The sequence below is a fragment of the Prionailurus viverrinus genome, chromosome B1 (genome assembly GCF_022837055.1).
Source record: "Prionailurus viverrinus isolate Anna chromosome B1, UM_Priviv_1.0, whole genome shotgun sequence".
Taxonomy (NCBI): Eukaryota; Metazoa; Chordata; class Mammalia; order Carnivora; family Felidae; genus Prionailurus; species Prionailurus viverrinus.
This window is the reverse complement of record NC_062564.1, coordinates 174,783,718-174,806,293: the sequence shown is the minus strand read 5'-3', so window position 1 is coordinate 174,806,293 and position 22,576 is coordinate 174,783,718. Positions and strand designations below refer to the sequence as shown.

The 22,576-nt window shown below is 39.6% G+C and overlaps 1 protein-coding gene across 3 annotated transcripts in view; it reads left to right on the top strand.

The window, feature by feature from the left end:
• Positions 1-20,279, top strand: part of PGM2 (phosphoglucomutase 2) — a 38,908-nt gene extending 18,629 nt beyond the window's left edge. For 2 of the 3 annotated variants that reach the window (XM_047856436.1, XM_047856437.1), the window contains 8 exons: positions 1,317-1,506; positions 2,941-3,038; positions 4,138-4,318; positions 4,407-4,500; positions 5,943-6,072; positions 7,154-7,343; positions 12,971-13,104; positions 18,896-20,279. In XM_047856436.1, the coding sequence (XP_047712392.1) occupies positions 1,317-1,506; positions 2,941-3,038; positions 4,138-4,318; positions 4,407-4,500; positions 5,943-6,072; positions 7,154-7,343; positions 12,971-13,104; positions 18,896-18,998 (1,120 nt within the window). In that variant the 3' untranslated portion in view covers positions 18,999-20,279. The remainder of the gene's footprint in view (positions 1-1,316; positions 1,507-2,940; positions 3,039-4,137; positions 4,319-4,406; positions 4,501-5,942; positions 6,073-7,153; positions 7,344-12,970; positions 13,105-18,895) is intronic. The other variant, XR_007151623.1, reaches the window with a different exon arrangement.
• The last annotated feature ends 2,297 nt before the right edge of the window (positions 20,280-22,576 follow it).

The following is a 22,576-nucleotide window of genomic DNA, read 5'->3' as shown; positions in this document are numbered from 1 at the left end:
TAACTTCTATAGGACTTTCACTTGTGCTAATTAATTTAATCTCATTTTAATCCTCACAGTAATGCTGAGGGTAAGTTCAGGTGTATTACCATTTTATAGATGAAAAACTTGTGACACAGAGAGGTTAAGTTAATAACCAACAATCACACAGCTTATAAGTGGCAGAGCTCCTAAATTCAGAGTCTGTCTTCAAAGCATGTTAAGGATGAAGCTTCTCATATATATTTTCTATGTCAAATTTGATCTACTTCTGCTCTCTATTCTGTTCTTCTAATCTGCCTTTTTATATCTAGTTCTAAACCCTTCTATAATTATGATAGCTTTATAATTCACTTTAATATCTGAGTGATTTTTTTCAGGTTTGTTCTCACTAGTCTTTAGCATATTTATTTTTCTGGATGCATTTTATTTCTTAAGAGAAGACCTCGTGCATTTATTCACTTTCAAAAGAAATGGACAATAACCTAAGATTCCAGCAGTCAGAACACTGGAATTTTTCTAAGTCTTATTTTTACCTTTCTATTACCTTTACTTTTGATATTTACTGTTATTCTATTTTAAGTCTCCGGAGCCAGGCAGTTTGACCAATAGGATTGTTACTTGACAAAGAAAAAACATTTTTATACATCCCTATATAAGATGTTCCATCACATTTTGTTAAAAGGGACATTTTGAAAACCATTTTGAAGCTAGTTAAGAGTACTTGGAACTGAGGCCCTAGCACTGCCATAGGTGGGCACCCACGAGCAGCTGAGTCTCTCCTGGAACCTGAGCCCAGAGTTCTTTCTTTAATCCTACTCTAGGTGCAAAAGCTATCGCATAAAACAGACTCTGAAAGTAATCAGATTTACTGGAAATAACTACAGAGTAAAATTTAAGGCATGAATATGTTGGGAGTAGGGTATATATTTGGGAAAAAGTGAATAAGTTTTGCTCTTTTGAAAAACTTTTTAATGTTTCTTTATTTTGAGAGAGAGAGAGAGCACGCACAGGGCAGGGGCAGAGGGAGAGGGAGAGAGAGAATCCCAGGCAGGCTCTGTGCCGTCAGCACAGAGCCTGATGCAGGCTATCCCTTAACCCCGTGAGGCCATGACCTGAGTCAAAATCAAGAGTTGGACACTGAACCATCTGAACCACCCAGGCACCCTGCTTCTTTTTTTAAATGGAATTAGATAGTTGTCTTGTACATCTTTATTACATTGATTTCTTCCTTTCTTAGCAATCTGGTTCCTTAATAGCAAAGTTTCTAGTTTTGCAAGCCATATTTAAATATTTTATCTATATTTTATCCTTTCCCATCATGTGTTTAATCCCAGGAGTGTGAACAGGGAGACCAAGGTGAAGTTTGTGCACACCTCTGTCCACGGCGTGGGTCATGACTTTGTGCAGTCAGCTTTCAAGGCTTTTGACTTTGCTCCTCCTGAGGCTGTTCCTGAACAGAAAGATCCCGATCCTGAGTTCCCAACAGTGAAATACCCGAATCCTGAAGAGGGTAAAGGAGTCTTGGTAACCTAATCTTTTTTGTCCTAAAACTTACCTCTTATATTGAAACTTCTTACTATCCAGTGAAATAATTTTTATGTATTTTTTTTAGTTTTGTAAAGTTTTATTTATTTAAGAGACAGAGAGAGTGAATGGGGGAGGGGGGCAGAGAGAGAGAGAGAGAGAGAGAGAGAGAGAGAGAGAGAATCCCCAAACAGGCTCCACGCTGCCAGCACAGAGCCTGGCACAGGACTTGAACTCACAAACCATGAGACCATGACCTGAGCCAAAACCATGAGTGAACACTTAACCAACTGAGCTACCCAGGGCACCCCTTTTTATGTGTTTTCATTGTGCTAAACAAAAAAACCAACTTTATCATGAGAAATATTTATATCTATTAGTCATCCATTTCTTATAGGAACCTTCAAAACACATATCTTAGCATCAGGATGTGAGAGCTGAAATTGAAATGATATTTTAAATTGAATTGAATTAATGAAGTTAAAATTTAGTTTACCCTGATTTCTTCACGTTAAAAAGAAACAGTAATGGAATGAATATTTATCACATGTTTTTTATTCCTTAATATTTTTATTCTGGAATTTTCCTAATATGAAGCAGAATTATTAAAATTATGGTTCCTTTAGCCTTTTTTTTTAATTTATTTTTTTAACATTTATTCATTTTTTTTTTTTAATTTTTTTTTTCAACGTTTATTTATTTTTGGGACAGAGAGAGACAGAGCATGAACGGGGGAGGGGCAGAGAGAGAGGGAGACACAGAATCGGAAACAGGCTCCAGGCTCTGAGCCATCAGCCCAGAGCCTGACGCGGGGCTCAAACTCACGGACTGCGAGATTGTGACCTGGCTGAAGTCGGACGCTTAACCGACTGCGCCACCCAGGCGCCCCTATTCATTTTTGAGGAACAGAGAAAGACAGAGCAAGAGCAGGGGAGGGGCAGGGAGAGGAGGAGACACAGAATCCAAAGCAGGCTCCAGGCTCTGAGCTGTCAGCACAGAGCCCAATGTGGGGCTCGAACCTATGAATCATGAGATCATGACCTGAGCTGAAGTCAGATGCTCAACCGACTGAGCCACACTGGCACCCCGCTTTTAGCCTTTTTAAAGGTTAACAGTGATATTCAGCAAATTGGCTTACTTTGGTTTGTTTTGAGGTTGATCACTTGGCAAGGCCTAGAAACATCAGTCCAGCCACACATGCGCTATTAAATGTGAGGTGAACCCCACAGGCAGGTGTGGGTCGTGTGTTGATGTTCCCATTATCTGACCTCTGGCTTAGGAAGTAATTCGTGATCAGCCAAGACCAGCTCCAGAAATAAAACTCAGCCTTCGTTTGGGGAAAGTTTTTTTTTTCCTCAAGAACTGAATGTTTTTAAAGATGGCAATATGCTCAGTTCTTGACTGAAATAATCTTTTCTTTTCCTACTTTTTCAGACCTTATCTTTTGCCTTGGCTGACAAAACCAAGGCCAGAATCATTTTAGCAAACGACCCGGATGCTGATAGACTCGCTGTGGCAGAAAAGCAGGACAGGTACAATTGATTGGGATTACCTATGTAGTAGCAAACATAACGGGTGACATCTTGAGCAGTTAACTGCTCCTGGAAATATTTACTGTTCATTGTACACATCATCACCTCACGGAACTTCCTGTCACTGAACCTCTAACATACAGCAAATGCAGTTCTGGGGCCCACACGATGATTGGCGAGCAGAAGGCAGAGTAAACAGCCCAGGGTGTATTTGGAATTGAAATTACTATTTCTCTTCTCTCGTTTCATCATCAATTTTATAATTAATGACTCAGTTCCTAATGCAGGCAAGTACTTTGTTTGGTGCTGGATTTACAGGTCGGTATTTACTGAAGGGTTTGCTGAAGGAGCTGTACCTTCAAGGAAACGTTGAATTCAGGTCGAGCGGACCAGAGAGGAATAGCACTGGGGTACCCAGTGTTTAAGACAAGATTGGCCATAGAGTCTGTGCAGAAGAATAGGACGTAAGTGGAGGGAAAAGATGAAAAGCAGGCAGGGTCCAAGCAGTTTTGGGAGGTCAAACGGCACACGTGATGTTTTGGGAGCAGCGAGCAAGCAGGTTTAATTCTAATCACTTTCTAGAAAGTTAAGCAAGGTGGTACATGCTAAAATGCAAGATGTACTGCTAGCCACCCAACTACAGAGAGGAAAATGAATCACACGTCTGTTCTGTGGTGTCCTGACCATTTTAGTGCAAACTCACTCTTGAGACACACTAGGATATTGACCTCTCAGAACCTCAATACTGACCAGACCGAAAATTGAGATTCACACACTATAATCCTGTGGGGGGCAGGGGAGGAAGGGGGGCAGCATATTTCTGTCATCTTTAAAGCCAAACCCTTTGACAAAGACAAATAAACGTGTTATGTGTCGTCACTCTTCAAAGATGGGATGTTGGAGCAAACCAATTGAGACAGAGTAGCTGCTCAGATGTTTGTGGTGAAGTGACACTTTTTCGACCAGTTATTTAAGCAAGAGTGACAAGAACACTCTTATAGAAACCACTTTGAGCCTCGTTCGGTTTAATTGTCCCGTCCCAGTCACTTCAGTGTCTCTCTTAATATCACAGCAATGCGTTGGTTGTTCTTTCTTTCAGCGGTGAATGGAGAGTGTTTTCAGGCAATGAGTTGGGGGCGCTCTTGGGCTGGTGGCTTTTTACTTCTTGGAAAGAAAAGAACCAAGATCACAGTGCCCTCAAAGACATATACATGTTGTCCAGCACGGTCTCCTCCAAAATCTTGCGAGCCATTGCCTTAAAGGAGGGCTTTCACTTTGAGGTAAGATGTTTCTGGGGCTCGCTCTTAAATTTCTTTTGCTCTGTAGGAGGTCTAAGGCATTTCTTTCTCTTTTGGGTTATCCCTTTAGGAAACACTAACTGGCTTTAAGTGGATGGGAAACCGAGCCAGACAGCTAATAGACCAGGGGAAGAATGTCTTATTTGCATTTGAAGAAGCTATCGGTAAGAAGCAATAATAGTGATTGTAGCATTAGTTAATATATAGAATGCAAATAAATGGGATTTGGATTTGGGTTCAAAAAATTAACAGTAGAACAGGAACACACCGGTGCTCAAAGAGCACTGAACTGTCCTACCCCAAAATTGGCATCTCAGACATGCTTTCAGCTAAAAAGAATATCTCTTTAAAAGCCAAGCCATTAATATAAGAAAGTGAATCCTTTCCCTGGATGACTGAAAACAGTGATGTTCTGCCCATGAATGCTCGTAGCTCAGGAATCATGTATTTGGGGGAGTTGTGGTATTTCCTCAACTGTGGTGTTGATCTCCAGGTCTGATATGGCTCACTCCTGTTCTAAAAATGCTGGGCAGACGTCTGTCCAGAGGAAGAGACAAGGCCTGGTTGTAGGGCTTTCATCAAAGTGACTGTCACCCAAAAGGACAGCCCGAGTCAAGTCAGAATGACTGGGAAACGCTCGTCAGTTTACGTAAGGAAAAAAGGGAACTAGGTGTAGAAACTTGAAATTCGGATGTTTATGTGAGGGATATTTTAGCTACATGTTTAGTAAAAGCTATTATACCTTATACTTATTATATAAGAAGATTCACCTGTTCCCTGCAGCACAGATGCTCACATATTATTTAACAAATTAATAATAGCTCAGCTTTTGCCCTTTCGTCACAAATGTCAGTCTTATCTTTCTATAGCTTTTTATTAAAAAATGTTTTCTTCAAATATTTATTGCATATCAGTTAAGCAATGGATGAACACTGACCTCAGTCTATAGCACTTTGCATCGATCTAGTTAGTAACCACACAAGAGAGCATAGGCTAGGTGTCAAGGTGAAGGATGTAACTCAAAGAACTATGGGAATTCAGAGAAGACAGAAGAAGCATTGACTAGAGCACCTGGAAACTATTTTGTGTGAGCTGAAGGAGTTGGGGCTGGACCTAGGGAATGAACAGTTGATCTAGGAGGGAGAATCTCCTTATCGGTTATTCAACCAGTACATCTTGAAGGCCTGCTATGCACTAGACATTGGCCTGGATTCTCGAATATAAAAATGATAAATGAGGGGCGCCTGGGTGGCTTAGTTGTTTAAGCATCCGACTTCTGCTCAGGTCATGATCTCGTGGTTCGTGTTTGAGCCCCGTATCGGACTCTGTGCTGACAGCTCAGAGCCTGGAGCCTGCTTTGGATTCTGTGTTTCCTTCTCTCTCTGCCCCTCCCCCACTCATGCTGTGGTTGTCTCTCTCTCTGTCTCAAATATAAACATTAAATTTTTTTTAATTTTTAAAAAAAAATGGTAAATGGGAAGCATTCACATATTCGTATTGTACAACCTCTTATGAGATGGGCAAGTTGCATATAGGTGTGTGCATGTACAGTGTTGTAAAGGAACTCACTCCTAAGCGTGTGTGTATGACGCGTGTTTCTCTGCAGGATATATGTGCTGCCCTTTTGTTCTGGACAAAGATGGGGTCAGTGCCGCTGTCATAAGCGCAGAGTTGGCTAGCTTTCTAGCAACCAAGAATTTGACTTTGTCTCAGCAGCTAAAGGCCATCTATGTTGAGTAAGTGTCTATTAATTCTGTTTAATTGAAGTAATAGTGTTAAATATTTTCTTATGGTTCTATGTGTGAGATACTAATATTCTTTCTAATGCTCTTTGGTTGTGAATTCTATTTCTTTTTCTTTTTTTAATGTTTATTTATTTTTGAGAGAGAGAGAGAGATGGGGTATGAGCAGGGGAGGGGCAGAGAGAGAGGGAGATACAGAATCCAAAGCAGGCTCCAGGCTCTGAGCTGTCAGCACAGAGCTCCACGCGGGGCTTAAACTCACAAACCGTGAGATCATGACCTGAGCTGAAGTCGGACACTCAACCGATTGAGCCACCCACGCGCCCCATGAATTCTATTTCTTATGAAACTAAATAAAGAATCATCTTTTCTTTTGATACTTAACCATGTAATGGTAATTATCATTCATGATTGCACGAATCCTTAACAAATGAGGGCATCAGTTGCAGAAATAGCTAATTGAAGAATGTGATTTTAAGTGTGTGATGTCAAAAAAGATTAAAGGTGTTCATGAAATCTATTAAGTTTTTAGAGCAATGACCCAGGTCTGCCTTTATAAAGTGCAAAAGCAGCCCGTGGCAACACGTTGCAGTAAGACTCTTACAAATACAGGCTAAAGGCGAGGCAGCAGTTTGGCAATCCCCAGGGTCAATTGTTGTACCTCTTTTTTATGCTAAATTATTCCTTTGAAGGTACTCATGGCTATTTGTTTCATTTGGTTTAAAATATACTGGTTGACAAATGTACACTGTGTGGAATTATGTGTTCCTTATTTTGCATATTTGTATTTCCTTAACTGAGATATAACTGACATTAGTTTCAGGTATGCGATATAGTGTTTCAATATTTGTATATATTACAAAATGATCATCACAGTACATCTAGTTAACAGTCGCACCACACTTAATTACAAATATTTCTTCTTATGATGAGAACTTGTAAGATCTATGCTCTTAGCAACTTTCAAACATATAGTGTAATATTATTAAATATAATCACCATGCTGTATTTTACTTATTTTATTCTAATAAATTTTTTACTTAATTTCTAAAATGATTTGTGTTTGTTTCCATAGGTATGGCTACCATATTACCAAAGCTTCATATTTTATTTGCCATGATCAAGGCACCATTAAACAATTATTTGAAAACCTTAGAAACTATGATGGGAAGAATAATTATCCAAAAACTTGTGGCAGATTCGCAATTTCTGGTATTAGAGACCTTACAACCGGCTACGATGATAGCCAACCTGATAAAAAAGCTGTAAGTAATATCTTTTATCAGTTAAACACTTCTCTATTTACCTTCTATTATACTTGGCATAGTTTGACTTATTGAATCATGGAGTTAATTGAAGCTGATTGTAGGCATCCAGGCATTATTATAAATAAGCTATCAAAATACATAGAAAGAGTAGGGCAGCCCACCCTGGTGTCTCTGAATCAGTAGATCTGGGGCGGAGGCCAATAATTTGCATTTCTAACAAGTTCCCTGCTGATGCTGGTATTACTGGTACACACTTTGAGAACCGTTGTTTGCTTCCTGCTTAGTTTTACCCTATTCTCTGAATGTTTGGGAGCTGTTAGCTATAAAGCATGAGTTTGCATTCTTCACATCATGTGGATCCTCCACTGGAGTCAAAAGAAGGCTCAGATATGGCCGAAGAGTATTGCTAACTAATGGCAGGAGATAGGAGGAAGAGAGTAAGAATAGCCTTGTGAGATATTAGACATCTTGTTAGTTACCTTTTTTTAAAATTTTCATCTGCACACAATGTATTTTTTAAAAAGAAGTATTTTTGGAAGAGTCCTGATGAAACATGACAGCTCCAGCCCCTGCCATCTCTTTGCTATGCTGAGATAACCATGTTCCCTCTCAGTTGTTTCTCCTGGTATTTACCACCAGATTTTTTTTTTCAATGTTTATTTATTTTTGAGAGACAGAGGGAGACAGAGTGCGAGCAGGGAAGGGGCAGAGAGAGAGGGAGACAGAGAACCCCAAGCAGACTCCACATTGTCAGTGCCGAGCCCGACATGGGGCTCGAACCCACAAACCGTGAGATCATGATCTGAGCCAAAATCAGACACTTAACCCACTGAGCCACCCAGGCACCCTTACCACCAGATTTCTAAATAATGTGCTCATATGGTGATGTTTTGGCTTCTCAGCATTGTACTTTATTAATTTTCTATTATGGAGGTAAGGATTTAAATCTTACATTTCTTACATTCACTATTCCGCCTTCTCTCCTGTCTTCGCAAACGCATGTGCCACAATATTTGATGAAATCAGATTCCATGCTTGTATTATTATGACTAGTAACTATTGTTTCCTGCTTAGCTAAGTAGTGTACTTTGATTAGTTTCCCCTAAATTGTATAATTATTTTTCCTATAATTAATAGTTGCTTTGTTCTTTTGTGTGCTTGGATTTTTATGTAACTATCACCAGTCTTTCTCACATCCTTCAGATACCTCTCAGTAGGGTTTTCCACATGGTCCAGTGCTGTTTTATCAGTTCCGTGTTGTTTCCAGCAGCTTCTGTCCTGATCCCTCCATCCGGGCAGGGCCAACTGCTCTATGTGTTGAGTACACACACGTCATCCTGGGAATGTCCTTCACCACTTACCGAGTCAGGTCCTTTGCTCCCACACCCCATGACTTCTTCCTATATTTGTTTTCCTAAATCATATCCTCTAGTAGATTCCTTAAACGAAGTGAATAGGAGGTAAATTTTGAGAGGCATTTAAATCTGGAAATATCTTATTCTACCCTCACATTTGATTGACTCGTAGTTTTGAAAGCAGCAGTGCTCTGTCATTTTTTAGTTCCCAGTATTGCTGTGGAGGGTCTGATCTTTCAGGAAATAGTTGAGGCGTGCTGTGAGCCACATAAAGGGATGTCGATGCCATACTGATTCAGTCCTTTCCATGCAGCTTGTTTTTTCTCTATGGGAAGATTTCAGGAATTTTCTGCTAAAACTCTGAGTTCTAAAATTTCAGTGATTTGCTTTAATATGGGTCTTTTTTCAGTCATTTTTCTGGGTAGTCGGTGGGTCTCTGTTGGTCTTTGGAGTCATTTCTTTCAGTTCTGAGTAATTTTCTTAATTTTGTGTCAAAGAAGAGGGCTGCGTGGTCATTTCCCAAGTATTCTCTTGCCCTGAGTTTCCGGCCTCCCTTTCTTGTTGAGTTCTTAGTTAGAGGCTGGCTCTCCAGGACTAATGTTCTCCTTTCCTTGTTTCTCTCTTTCTTACTGTCCATCTATATCTTCTTGCCCTACTTTCTGGGAGATTACATCAACATTAATTTTCAGTGCTTCTGTTCACAATTTTAGCTCTTATTGTCCAACTTATTAAAAATAACACCCTAAGGCTTCCAGCTGACTCAGTTAGTGGAGCATGTGACTCTTGATCTCAGGGTCATGAGTTCTTGAACGTTGGGTATGGAGCCAACTTAAATAAAAATATTTTAAAAATAAAAATAACATCCTATTCTTGTTTTATGTATATAATATTTTTCTTTTTTTTAAATAATGTCATGGTTCAACAGTTCTATACATTACTTGGCTGTCATCACAGTAAATGTACTCGTGACCCCTTTTGTCTGTTTCATCCATCCCCCACCCACCTCCCCTCTGGCCACCACCAGTTTGTTCTCTACGTGAAGAGCATATATTTTCTGATGTTGTTGTCTCTCTTTTTCTTAGTTCATTGTTTTGTTCCTTAAATTCTCCATATGAATGAAATTATATAATATTTGTCTTTGTCTGTCTTAATTCACTTAACATTATACCTTCTATGTTGTCCATCCATGTTGTTGCAAATGACAAGGTCTCATTCTTTTTTTTTTTTTTCCTTAAGTAATCTCTACACCCAACATCAGGCTCAAACTCACGACCCCGAGATCAAGAGTCACATGCTGTACTGACTGAGCCAGGCAGGTGCTCCAACATCTCATTCTTTTTAAAGGCTGAATAATATTCCTGTGTGTGTGTGTGTGTGTGTGTGTGTGTGTGTGTGTGTGTGTCTCCACACACATACACCCTTGGACTGCTTCCATATCTTGGCTATTGTACATAATGCTGCAGTAAACATTGGGGTGAATATATCTTTTCTTTTTTAAAAATTTTTATGCTGCAGTAAACATTGGGGTGCATATATCTTTTTTTTTTTTTTAATTTTTATGCTGCAATAAACATTGGGGAGCATATATGTTTTCTTTTTTTTTAATTTTTATTTATTTTTGAGAGAGAGAGACAGACAGAGCGTGAGTTGGGGGAGGAGTAGAGAAAGAGGGAGACACAGAATCTGAAGCAGGCTCCAGGCTCTGAGCTATCAGCACAGAGCCCAATGTGGGCTCGAACTCACGGACGGCGAGATCATGACCTGAGCCGAAGTCGGACACTTAACCGACTGAACCACCCAGGCGCCCCTGCGTATATCTTTTCAAATTAGTGCTTTCATTTTCTTTGGGTAAATACCCGGTAGTGGAATCATTGGATCATATGGTAATTCTATTTTTAATTTTTTGAAGAACGTCCATATTATTTTTTATATTGGCTGCACCAATGAACTTTCCTACCACCAGTGAACAAGTATTCCTTTTTCTCCACATCCTTGCTGACACTTGCTATTTCTTGTCTTTTTTATTTTAGCCATTCTTATAGGTGTAAGGTAATATCTCATTGCAGTTTTGATTTGCATTTTCCTGATGATCAGTGATATTGAGTATCTTTTCATGTGTCTGTTGGCCATTTTTATGTCTTTGGAAAAATGTCTATTCAGGTACTCTGCCCATTTTTTTTTTTTTAAACTTTTTTTTTTTTTCCAACGTTTATTTATTTTTGGGACAGAGAGAGACAGAGCATGAACGGAGGAGGGGCAGAGAGAGAGGGAGACACAGAATCGGAAACAGGCTCCAGGCTCTGAGCCATCAGCCCAGAGCCTGACTTGGGGCTCGAACTCACGGACCGCGAGATCGTGACCTGGCTGAAGTCGGACGCTTAACCGACTGCGCCACCCAGGCGCCCCTCTGCCCATTTTTAATCTGTTTTTTGGTGTTCTGTAAGTTCTTAATTCATGTTCGATATAAACTGCTTATCAGATATATCATTTGCAAATATCTTCTCTAATTCAGTAGGTTGCCTCTTTGTTTTGTTGATGGTTTCCTTTGCTGTGCAAAAGCTTTTTATTTAGGTGTAGTCCCAATGGTTTTATTTTGCTTATGTATGTAATATTTTATCTGTCTTAAGTATAGGCATTATAACTTTTTAAAATGTAGACTTTTTTTCCTGTATTGTCTTTATATCTCCCAAATTATTTTTTTACTATTATTCAGGTTTTTTGGATTGTGTCTTTAAGCTGTCTTTTCCCAAAGTCTGGTAATCCCTCATTATTTGGGGGCACTCAAAAACCGATCGGAAGTTCTACATACATGAGCAAACCTTGTCAACTGACAAACTTTGCTCTCAGGAGATTGGGTGCCAAGTTAACTTTTACACGGCGGGCTCCCTATCAGGGGAAGCCTAATTCTCACCCTGATCTCTTGCCTAAAGGCTGTAAGGTGGGTGACAGCGGTGGAGAGTTGCCTGGGAGTCTGGAGGGAGGACGGCTGGTATTCAGGTTGTTGACTCTGAGTTGCTCTCTGTTTTCACCATATCCTGCCCTTCTATACCAGTGCCTGGTGTACCCAACTCCTGAGCCTTTCTTGTTCAATTATACCAGAGAATTAAGCCATCTCCTATTAAGGTGGTTGCCTGACTGTGTGGGCAGAGGGTGAGGATCTGGGAGAGTCTGATAGGTCTTCTCACATCCTTTCTTTGTTTCCCACCTGCCTTTCACAGTGCCTGGTGCCTCCAGGTAGTGAGCTTTGCCAGGGTTCTGCAAAGCTCATTGACCAGGGTCTTGTTTGTTCCTTGCAGGTGCTCAGCTGTCATTGTCCTGTGTTCCATCAGGTCAATTCTGCCCCTTCATCTGTTTTGTAACTCCCAGGATTCGTTGGCAACCTAATTAACTACTGTTTTCCTTTTCCTCTTTGCCCTTGTGTTTTGTATATTCACACACACAGTTCCGTCATTTTAGCTGAGTATGGGGAACGATTAGCTATGAATACATCTGCCAGAAATGTTATATTTAAAAAGATCTCTTTATATAACTGTTTTTTTTTTTTTTTTTACAAAGTAAAATAAGGTCTAGTTTATTCTGGGTTTTTTGGTCACATATTATCAATCTATTTAAATCAATTTCTCATGAAATGATATGCTTCCATGTTAGTAAAACTTTAGTAGCTTTGGGGTGCCTGGCTGGCTCAGTTGGAAAAGCATGAACTCTTGATCTTAGGTTGTAGATACGAGCCCCACATTGGGTGTAGAGATTACTTAAGATCTTTAGGGGCACCTGGGTGGCTCAGTCAATTAAGCATCCAACTCTTGATTTCGGCTCAGGTTATGATCCCACAGTTCGTAAAATCAAGCCCCACATCTGGCTCCATACTGTCAGTACAGAGCCTGCTTGAGATTCTCTGTCTCCTTCTATCTCTGCTCCTCCCCTGCTCACTCTCTGTCTCTCTCTCTCAAAATAAATAAACATTTAAAAATAAAATAAAATCTTTAAAAAAAAACCCAAAAACTTCAGTAGCTTTAATTAACAAGACTAGGGAGGTAAAATGCAAGTATACAAGTTACTTAATTCCCCAAATCATTTTATGATTATTATTATTTAGTATTTAATTCAGAAGAAGAATTTTTTTTTTTATTTCCTCAAAAGTATCCTTTTCTCTGAAACCAGTATATTTGCTTGGCATTTATTTTCTTGCCTATACAGGGGGAAACTATTATTTGAGCCAGAACAGTTCATGTCACAATTTAAATGTATAACGTGTAAATTAATTCCTAGGTTCTCCCTACCAGCAAAAGCAGCCAAATGATCACCTTTACCTTTGCTAATGGGGGCGTGGCCACCATGCGGACCAGCGGGACTGAACCCAAGATCAAGTACTATTCGGAACTGTGTGCCCCCCCTGGAAATAGGTATGATATCCACGGCAGCACGTGTGATTGCTGTGCCCTAAAGTTCCTAATTGGTTCTGCACAAGTGCTAAGTAAAACCTTTTGCTTTGCCAGTGTTATGTACTTTAATTAGGAATGTTGTTTCAAAGCCTGCAGCAATACTGTGATATTAACAGCTGTTTGGAGCATCCACGGACACAGGAGCTCATTTTTACTTACTTATTGCTGTCCTACCTTTCTTTGTATGGGAAAATTTCATTCCAGATTTCAGTAATAGTAATACAGTTTCCTTTTTCTAATACTTTAATTTGAGACTAGCACCAATGAGTTTTTCTCTTTTTCTCCTTGTCTCTGATACAATAATTAAAAAAACATTTTTTTAATATTTATGTCTTTTTGAGAGAAGAGTGTGAGCGGGGGAGTAGCAGAGAGAGGGGGAGACACGGAACCCGAAGCAGGCTCCAGGCTCTGAGCTGTCAGCACAGAGCCCGACACGGAATTCGAACTCATGAACCGAGAGATCACGACCTGAGCCGAAGTCGGCCGCTTAACCGACTGAGCCACCCAGGCGCCCCAATAATTTACATTCCACTGTACCTGCCTTGAACAAATATCTTTGAGTATCTATTGTGCATAAGTCTGTGCCGGGTTCTGGGGAGGATAAAGAGCCATAGCAGAAAGAGTCTTGCCTCCAAAAAGCTGACGGTCTGGTAGCTTCAGGGTCATGTTTTTGTGACCTCGGTAAAGGGTTTGAGTTTACTTTGCAATACCATAACATCTTAAACTTTAACAACCATGGTGCATGTAGTTAGCTTGTGTAAATGTGATCCTGCAGACTCATTTAACCCCCAGGTAACTAGCACTTCTCCATTCGGAGTAAAGAATCAGGAAAAATTGTTTAAAGACTAATTAAGTCAGTACTGTGCAATGGAAATAAAATATGAGTCACATAATGCAATTTGAAATTTTCTACTAGACGCATTTTTAAGTAGTGAAAAGAGGGGCGCCTGAATGGCTCAGTGAATTGAGCGTCTGACTTCAGCTCAGAGCATGATCTCACAAACCATGAGTTCAAGCCCCGCATCAGGCTCTGTGCTGACAGCTCAGAGCCTAGAGCCTGCTTCAGATTCTGTGTCTTCCTCTCTCCCTGCCCCTCCCCCATTTGCACTCTGTCTCTCTTGCTGTCAAAAATAAATAAACATTTTTTTAAAAAGTTAAATAGTAAAAATAAACAGGTAAAATTAATTTAGTAATTTATTCTACTTTACTTAACATGAAAATATTATTATACCATATATAATTTATATAAAATTAATGAGATATTTTACTTTTTATCACATTTTCAAGATCCATTTACTATTTTACACTCACCACATATCTCAATTAAAATGCTTGATTTTTTTTAAAAAACACTTGTTCCATACAATTGACCCTTGAACAACACAGGCTTGAACTATGAAGGTCCACTTATATGTGGAATTTAAAAAAAAATTTTTTTTCAATGTTTGTTTATTTTTGAGAGACACAGAGAGAGAGAGCTTGAGTAGCGAAGGGCAGAGAGAGGGAGACACAGAATTCAAAGCAGGCTCCAGGCTCTGAGTTGTCAGCACAGAGCCTGACGCAGGGCTTGAACCCACGCACCGTGAGATCGTGACCTGAGCCAAAGTCAGATGCCCAACCAACTGAGCCACCCAGGCGCCCCAATATGTGGATTTTTTAAATAAATACAGTGTAATATTATAAATGTATTTTCTCTTATTATTAATAACTTTTTTAGTGTATTGCAAGAATACATGTAACAAACAAAATATGTGTTAATTGACTGTCTATGTTATGGTATGGTTTCCAGTCAAAAGGAGGCTATTAATAGTGAACTTTTTGGGGTGTAAAAAGTTATCCATTGATTTTTGACTGCATGGAGGGGGGGGGGTCACTAATGCCCTAAATCCCAGGCTGTTGAAGGGTCAAATGTATTAAGAGTTTATAAAATTTACCGTTGAAAAAATAGATTTGGATACCTAAGTTGTTCCAAACATACTTCAGTTTTCCAATAATTGAATTAAATGGCAGCTTTTTTTTTTTTTAATGTTTTATTTTATTTTTTGAGAGACAGAGAGAGACAGAGCATGAGCGGGGGAAGGGCAGAGAGAGAGGGAGACACAGAATCCAAAGCAGGCTCCAGGCCCTGAGCTGTCAGCATAGAGCCCGATGCGGGGCTCAAACCTATGAACACAAGATCATGACCTGAGCCAAAGTCGGATGCTCAACTGATTGAGCCACCCAGGTGCCCCTAAATTTCAGCTTTTAAATTTGAAAGTCAGTTAATTAAACTTATATTCAGTTTTCAGTCCCACTAGTCACATTTCCAGGGCTCAGTACTGTAGTCAGGAGCATGGATCTGATGTTTCCCAACCAAAGCCTTGCTCATTGCAGAGTTTTTCTGATCTTGTGAATCCAATTTGCACTATGTGGAAATAAAAGCAGAGGAAATTTTCTGAGCATCTTCAGTTGGCCAGCCAGTAGCAGATTAAATGTAGCAAATTAGAGAGGTGGGGGCAGAATTATTAGTGTTAGACTTTCCTCGGACAGGAAGAAATGACAGCTGATAGCAAGGAAAGAAACATTAAAACAAAACAAAAACATAAAACATGGACACGGTAACTCAGAATGTTGACTGCTTTATCATAAGGGAAATAGCGTTCCACTTCCAAACGGGCCCTGAATCTTCTTCTGAATAAGAGACCCAGGTCAACAGTTAAAGTCATGATAATGGCTCTTAAATATCATGATAGTCCAATATATTTAAAAAGTCATAGACTGTGTCCTATATTTTGCTACAAATTCCCATTCAAAACCTTTTTGTGCTGAAAGGGCGAAAACTCAGCTAGTAAGCAGCTTGAACAAACACATAAAGCTTCCCATTTTCTAAGCATTTGTATTACCAACATTTGATTGTAATATTGTGCAAGTATCACTGTTTCTATGTGTGTTAAATAGTAAGCTGTTTGCTACTCTATTGGGTATGAGTTTTTCCAGACATTTCTTTGTAATTCTCATTCTCACGTAATGTTTTCATATTTCTATGCCTTTCTTCTGGAAAAAAAAAAAAGGGGACATTAGTCCAACTTAAAGATCCATTTTCTCTATATATTAGTTCCTTGTCATTTCTCTGTGAAGATATAATAATTTGGAAAACTTTATAATAACAATACTATTTAATGTTTAAGGATCTGGTATTTTACATTTTTCACATGGCTTATTGGGTGGACTTAAATTCAAATATTAGTTTACAAATTCCTGAAGACACTTAGAAAAATTGTCCTTGGGGCGCCTGGGTGGCTCAGTCGGTTAAGCGGCTGACTTCAGCTCAGGTCATGATCTTGCGGTCTGTGAGTTCGAGCCCCGTGTCGGGCTCTGTGCTGACAGCTCAGAGCCTGGAGCCTGCTTCGGATTCTGTGTCTCCCTCTCTCTGACCCTCCCCTGTTCATGCTCTGTCTCTCCCTGTCTCAAAAATAAATAAACGTTAAAAAAAAATTAAAAAAAAAAAAAAGAAAAATTTTCCTTTTATTATATTCATCAAGATGCTGTTCTAACTTACTAATTGGGACATTGGGCACTGGGTCAGTCCACGGATATGCTATCAGGGCTCAAGCAAGTTACCAGCATACCTAACGTACAAGAGCAATAAAGCCATGGCTAAGGTTTCCTTACTGTCTGATCACCTTAATATTATCGCTGTCTTTTATATCATCAATTTCATTTATTCATAGAATTCCATAACCTACTCATCCTTTAGAATGGAAAATCCTTTTCAAGTTTAAGTCCTGCTTTTTTGATCAAAATATTTTTTGAGCGGTATATGTCTTTTGTCCAACTTTTTATTTTGGAAATTTTCAACAAATGCCCACATACCTTTCGCCTAGACCGAGGGTTGGCAAACTTTCGGTAAAGAGCCAGATAGTAAATATTGTAGATTTTACAAGCCATATAGTCGCAACTACTCAGTTCTGCTGTTGCTCAAAAGCAGAAAGAAGGAATGAACACAAAGGAATAGGTGTAACTGTGTTCTAATAAATCTTTATTTATAAAAACAGGCTGTCAACAGACTGCCAGCCATAGTTAGCCTACTCTAACCTAAACAGTCGCTAACATTTTGCAATATTTGCTATCTCTCACATATATTATTGTATATGCAGGTTTTGTACCTGTATTGTATATGCAGGGGTTTTTCCTGAGCCATTTGAAAATAAGCTGCAGACCTTAGTACAACTGAACAAGGATGCTCTAAGGATGTTCTAAGGAATTCTTGGAATTCCTTGGATACTGGAATCCTTGGATACTGGAATCCTTGGATACTTGGAATCCTTGGATACTGGATTACAATATCACAATTTAGGTAACAATTATATCAGGCAAGCTTCTAACAGAGAAACAAAACCAGTAGGAGATATACACTGTACTTATATATTTGTGTTTGTGTATTCACTAGGGAGTTTAATTTTAGGTATATTGTTTAAAAAAAAAAAAACAGTAGTTGTTTAGTTGTGTGCCTTCCTGAGAAATGTTGTTTTCTTCAAAACACATTTGTGGAGAAGGAAATAACAACCAATGTGATTCATGTGTATTTATGAAGCATAATTACCTTGTATGTTACCAGTGGGGGTAAAAATAATTTTAATGACAGCTACATTTATTGAGGTTTTTGGGCCAGGTTCTGTGCTAATTGCTTTATATAATTTATCTCAATCTACACAACAACTCTCTTGAGAAGATAAAGTCTTTATCCCAATTTTACAAATGAGAAATCTGGGCCTCTGAGAGGCTAAGAAGGGCATACAGCTAGTAGTAGAGCCAGAATTCATGTCTGCAATAAAATGGATTGTTTTAGTTGTACCGAGTAGCTCTCACAGTGTAACAATGAACTTAACTAATTACAAGAATTGCCATTTCCATTTAGATAAAGTTGCATATATTAAAGACAGTCGATTATGAAGTCATGTAAGTTAGAATTGAAGGATTTGGTTTTTTAAATTCAGCTTTTTGGTTTAAAGTCCTTCCAGTAAACGCACCGTGCTAGGAGCCTGACCCTAACACGGGCTGCTGGAAACCTGTCTAATCACAAATTCATTTTATCATGATCTACCTTCCAATTGTTTGCATATAAATGAGTGTTGTCCTCATGCTTGAAAGTTTGGTTTCCTTAGAGGGAACCAGTTCCCTGGATTTTTGCTTATACTTCGTTGTGACCCTGGAAGTAAAGAGAAAAGCTGGGGGAACTGAGTGCCTGGTATCTGATTAGCAGGCCCACTAGGAGGCTCCCATTCTCTGCTGCTTAGCTTCCAATATTCTGAAGACAGACTGCATCGGGAACGTTCCTATCCTGGGAGACTGAGGACTTAACAGAGGGGTCATTGGTAAAAGTTTAACAGGATTGCATGACAATTGAAGTTATAAAGTTTTCTTTGCACTGTTAGGTACAAAGTTTGCAGATCCTACAGGGATGCTAAGGCAAAAACTGTGCTTCTTAAAAATTCTTGTAAGAAATGCAAAGGGACGATTTTATTTCTAGTAGAGACCTTGGGAAAGCCTTTGGGGGAAATAATGGATATTGTCTCATGGGGGTTTTTTTTGTTGTTTTTTTTTTTCCAAGTCAACAGATACATTCCCATGCTTAAGTCACTGGAGTTCTGTTTTGTCTGATTTAGCCTTCCTCTTAAGGTTAAATTTCAGTGTTACTTGGCCAATGCAGGGAGAACTTAAAATATGCTTTGGAATAATCCACTGACCTGGAATTTCCCCTCTTATCTTCCAGTGATCCTGAGCAGCTGAAGAAGGAACTCAATGAACTAGTCAGTGCTATTGAGGAACATTTTTTCCAGCCACAAAAGTACAACCTGCAACCAAAGGCAGAGTGAAATATATCAGCCATGGGCGTAATTACAATCAAGCTACCGGTGATTAATTAAGCAATATTTTTGAGGACCAAATGATTTAAGTGGTCGCTCTAAGTATTTATATTTTTTTAATAGGCCTACATTCCTCATTGTTCTATTTTTTTACCTTTAAGACGAATAAAGAAAAGATGCCCAAACCCAAGAAACCAATTAAATTTAATTCCTATTAAAAGGTTAAGCCCGGGCATTTCCTGAATTAAAAAAATGAAGATTTTAAAAATAGCAAACTTTCAAAACTGTACTGTAATTCATATGCTTTAATTAGAATAAATAACAAATGTGTCTTCTCTATCATTCTTTTTATGAATAATTAAAATCACCAGAAAGCCTATACAATTACTAAATTCTGGGCTGTCATATCATAGGATAACCACTTTTTAGGTATATGTATATTTACATTTGTATGAATTGCTTATAAAGCAAAATATATAAACAAATTGAATGTCCTGTTCATGTTTAGGGAAAAACAGGAACCTATAAAGTGGAGCAAAAGATACTTTAAAAAGAGAAAATTTTTCATCTAAAACTTTTTAGTTGCAATAATCCATCATTGTACAGTGTTTACATGCTAGGAAAAAACAGCCTTATCATCTTTGTTCAGTACACTAACATTCATTTTATCTCTTTAAATCTTGAATTTAAAAATTGGTTATTTGAAACTGCAAAGTTCTTTATTGTACAGTTGTTTGCTTTCGTACAAGTTAATGTAATTTTTGGGACTGAGGCACAAAGACTATAAGCTTTAACTATTTGCCTGACTTTGCTTTTTTTGCTTTGATCATATGTAATTAAAATCTAAAACTATTAGATTTCCTTTTCAGGTTTATATTTAACCTGTGCCTTCTATTCTTCTCATAACCAATGGCCTTAAAACCATCCAAAATTACTCCCTTTGAGCCCCCATGAGTCAGGACCAAGCCGTTCTTTATATACTTTGTATATTTCATGTGGTTTTCTGTTTTTAAAACAAATGATTCCCCATTATTATTATGACTAACCTAAATGCTTACTAAGTTTCAGAACGATGAAAAATTACAATCCTATTGGCATTTTTTCTAAAGTAAAGGGGAAAATGTTTTTATGTCTTAGTGATACATAGTTTGTGCCCTATCAGAACTTTTAAATCTGTAATATTCCATATATTCTGTCAGCTGCTTCATTGTAGCTGTTATGTATTTTTGTTTTATAGTGTTTTATAGTCTCACACTGCACCCTAGAAATAAAGTCTGTATCCTCTCTACAGTTTTTGGAGCTTGTAAACTATACCCCATCATGGAGTTGGTTTCTGGAAATACATCACCCTACTGTGATGATGCTCACAGTTTGGGGGGCTAGTGAGTAACTGTCAGGCTTACACATTCTCGAATGGAGTCATTTGCAAAGCACTCAGGGTTCAGAAGTGTGAGAGGGGGAACCCTTCTGCCCAGAGAAAGCCTGGAAGAGAGCTGAATGACTGCTTTGCTTCTGGGGGTTGGGGAGCTAGGAGCTGGGGATGAAGGAGAAGGGCCGCCAGGCACAGAGCACAGCACCAGCAAAAGTATGGAAGTGCTCGCATGTGTGTGTGTGCGTGTGTGGAGGGGTGTTTCAGGTGGTGAAAACACACCCCAGGTGTACAATTTAGGACAGACCCTCACTTCTCTGCCACTCACGTGAGCTGCTGATTAAACTGGACCTGGAGGGGGGGGGTCCCCCAACTCTATTTCTAAGGAATAACACACCATGGGGGTGCCTGGGTGACGCAGTTAAGCGTCTGACTTCGGCTCAGGTCACGATCTCACAATTCTTGGGTTCCAACCCCGCCTCGGGCTCTGTGCCGACAGCTCAGAGTCTGGAGCCTGCTTTGGGTTCTGTATCTCCCTCTCTCTCTGCCCCTCCCCCACTCACGCTCACTCTCTGTCTCTTTAAAAAATAAATGAACATTAAAAAAATTTTTTAAGGAAAAGAAATAGCACACCATGTATGCACACTATTTTATGAGTTTTTTATGTTATTACGGGATGCCAGGTAGCCTAATGTGTGATGCATAAAGCTTGCAACATAAGATCCCTCTGGGTTCTAATGATGGTCTGCTGTGAACCATCTTTGTGACCTTGGTCCACTTAACCTCTCAAAGTCTCAAATTTGTTATTTTTTTTTAAATTTTTTTTTAACATTTATTTATATTTGAGACAGAGAGAGACAGAGCATGAACAGGGGAGGGTCAGAGAGAGGGAGACACAGAATCTGAAACAGGCTCCAGGCTCTGAGCTGTCAGCACAGAGCCTGACGCGGGGCTTGAACTCACGGACTGCGAGATCACGACCTGAGCCGAAGTCGGCTGCTTAACCGACTGAGCCTCCCGGGCGCCCCTCAACTTTGTTATTCTTTTAAAAGACTTTTTTTTTTTTTAGGGCAATCCTATGTTCACAGAAAAACTGAGAAGAAGGTGTAGAAATAGCCCATCTCCCCCCTGCTCCCCCGCATAAGTAGCCTCCCCCATTATCAACATCCCCATCAGAGTGGTGCATTTGCTGTAATTGATGGAATACACTGGTATGTTATCACCAAACTGTGGAGACAAAAGATCATTGGTTGCCAGGGGTTGGGAGGGGAGCAGTGAAGAAGTGGAGCCCAGGGGATTTTAAGGAAAGTGAAAATACATCTTAATGGTGGATGTGTGTTCTACATTTGTCCAAATCGATACAGTGTACAACACCAAGAGTGAACTCTAATGTAGACCGTGGGCTTTGATAATTTTCAGTTTTTATTTTCTTATTATTTTTTAATGTTTATTTATTTACCTTGAGAGAGAGAGCAGGGGAAAGGCAGAGAGAGAGAGAGAGAATCCCAAGCAGGCTCTGGGCTGAGAGCACAGAGCCCAACGCAGGGCTTGATCTCACGAACTGTGAGTTGGACATTGGAGTCGGAAATCAAGAGTCGGACATTAAGTGAGCCATCAAGGCCCCCCAGGTCAGTTTTTAAATTAAAAGATTTTAGGGGCGCCTGGGTGGCGCAGTCGGTTAAGCGTCCGACTTCAGCCAGGTCACGATCTCGCGGTCCGTGAGTTCGAGCCCCGCGTCGGGCTCTGGGCTGATGGCTCAGAGCCTGGAGCCTGTTTCCGATTCTGTGTCTCCCTCTCTCTCTGCCCCTTGCCCGTTCATGCTCTGTCTCTCTCTGTCCCAAAAATAAATAAACGTTGAAAGATTTTAGGGGCGCCTGGGTGGCTCAGTCGGTTAAGCGTCCGACTTCAGCTCAGGTCACCATCTCATGGTTTGTAGGTTGGAGCCCCGTGTCGGGCTCTGTGCTGACAGCTCAGAGCCTGGAGCCTGCTTCAGATTCTGTCTCCCTCGCTCTCTGCCCTTCCCCCACTCACGCTCTCTCTCAAAAATAAATAAACATTAAAAAAATTTTTTAATTAGAAGATTTTATTAAACGATGTCTGAGGTCATTTCATTCGGCAAGTCTTCAGATGATGTGGAAAATACATAAAGGACACTATCAGCAACAATAAATCATGGACAATTCTCTTTGGCAGGATGCTTAACTCGTCCTCTTACAAG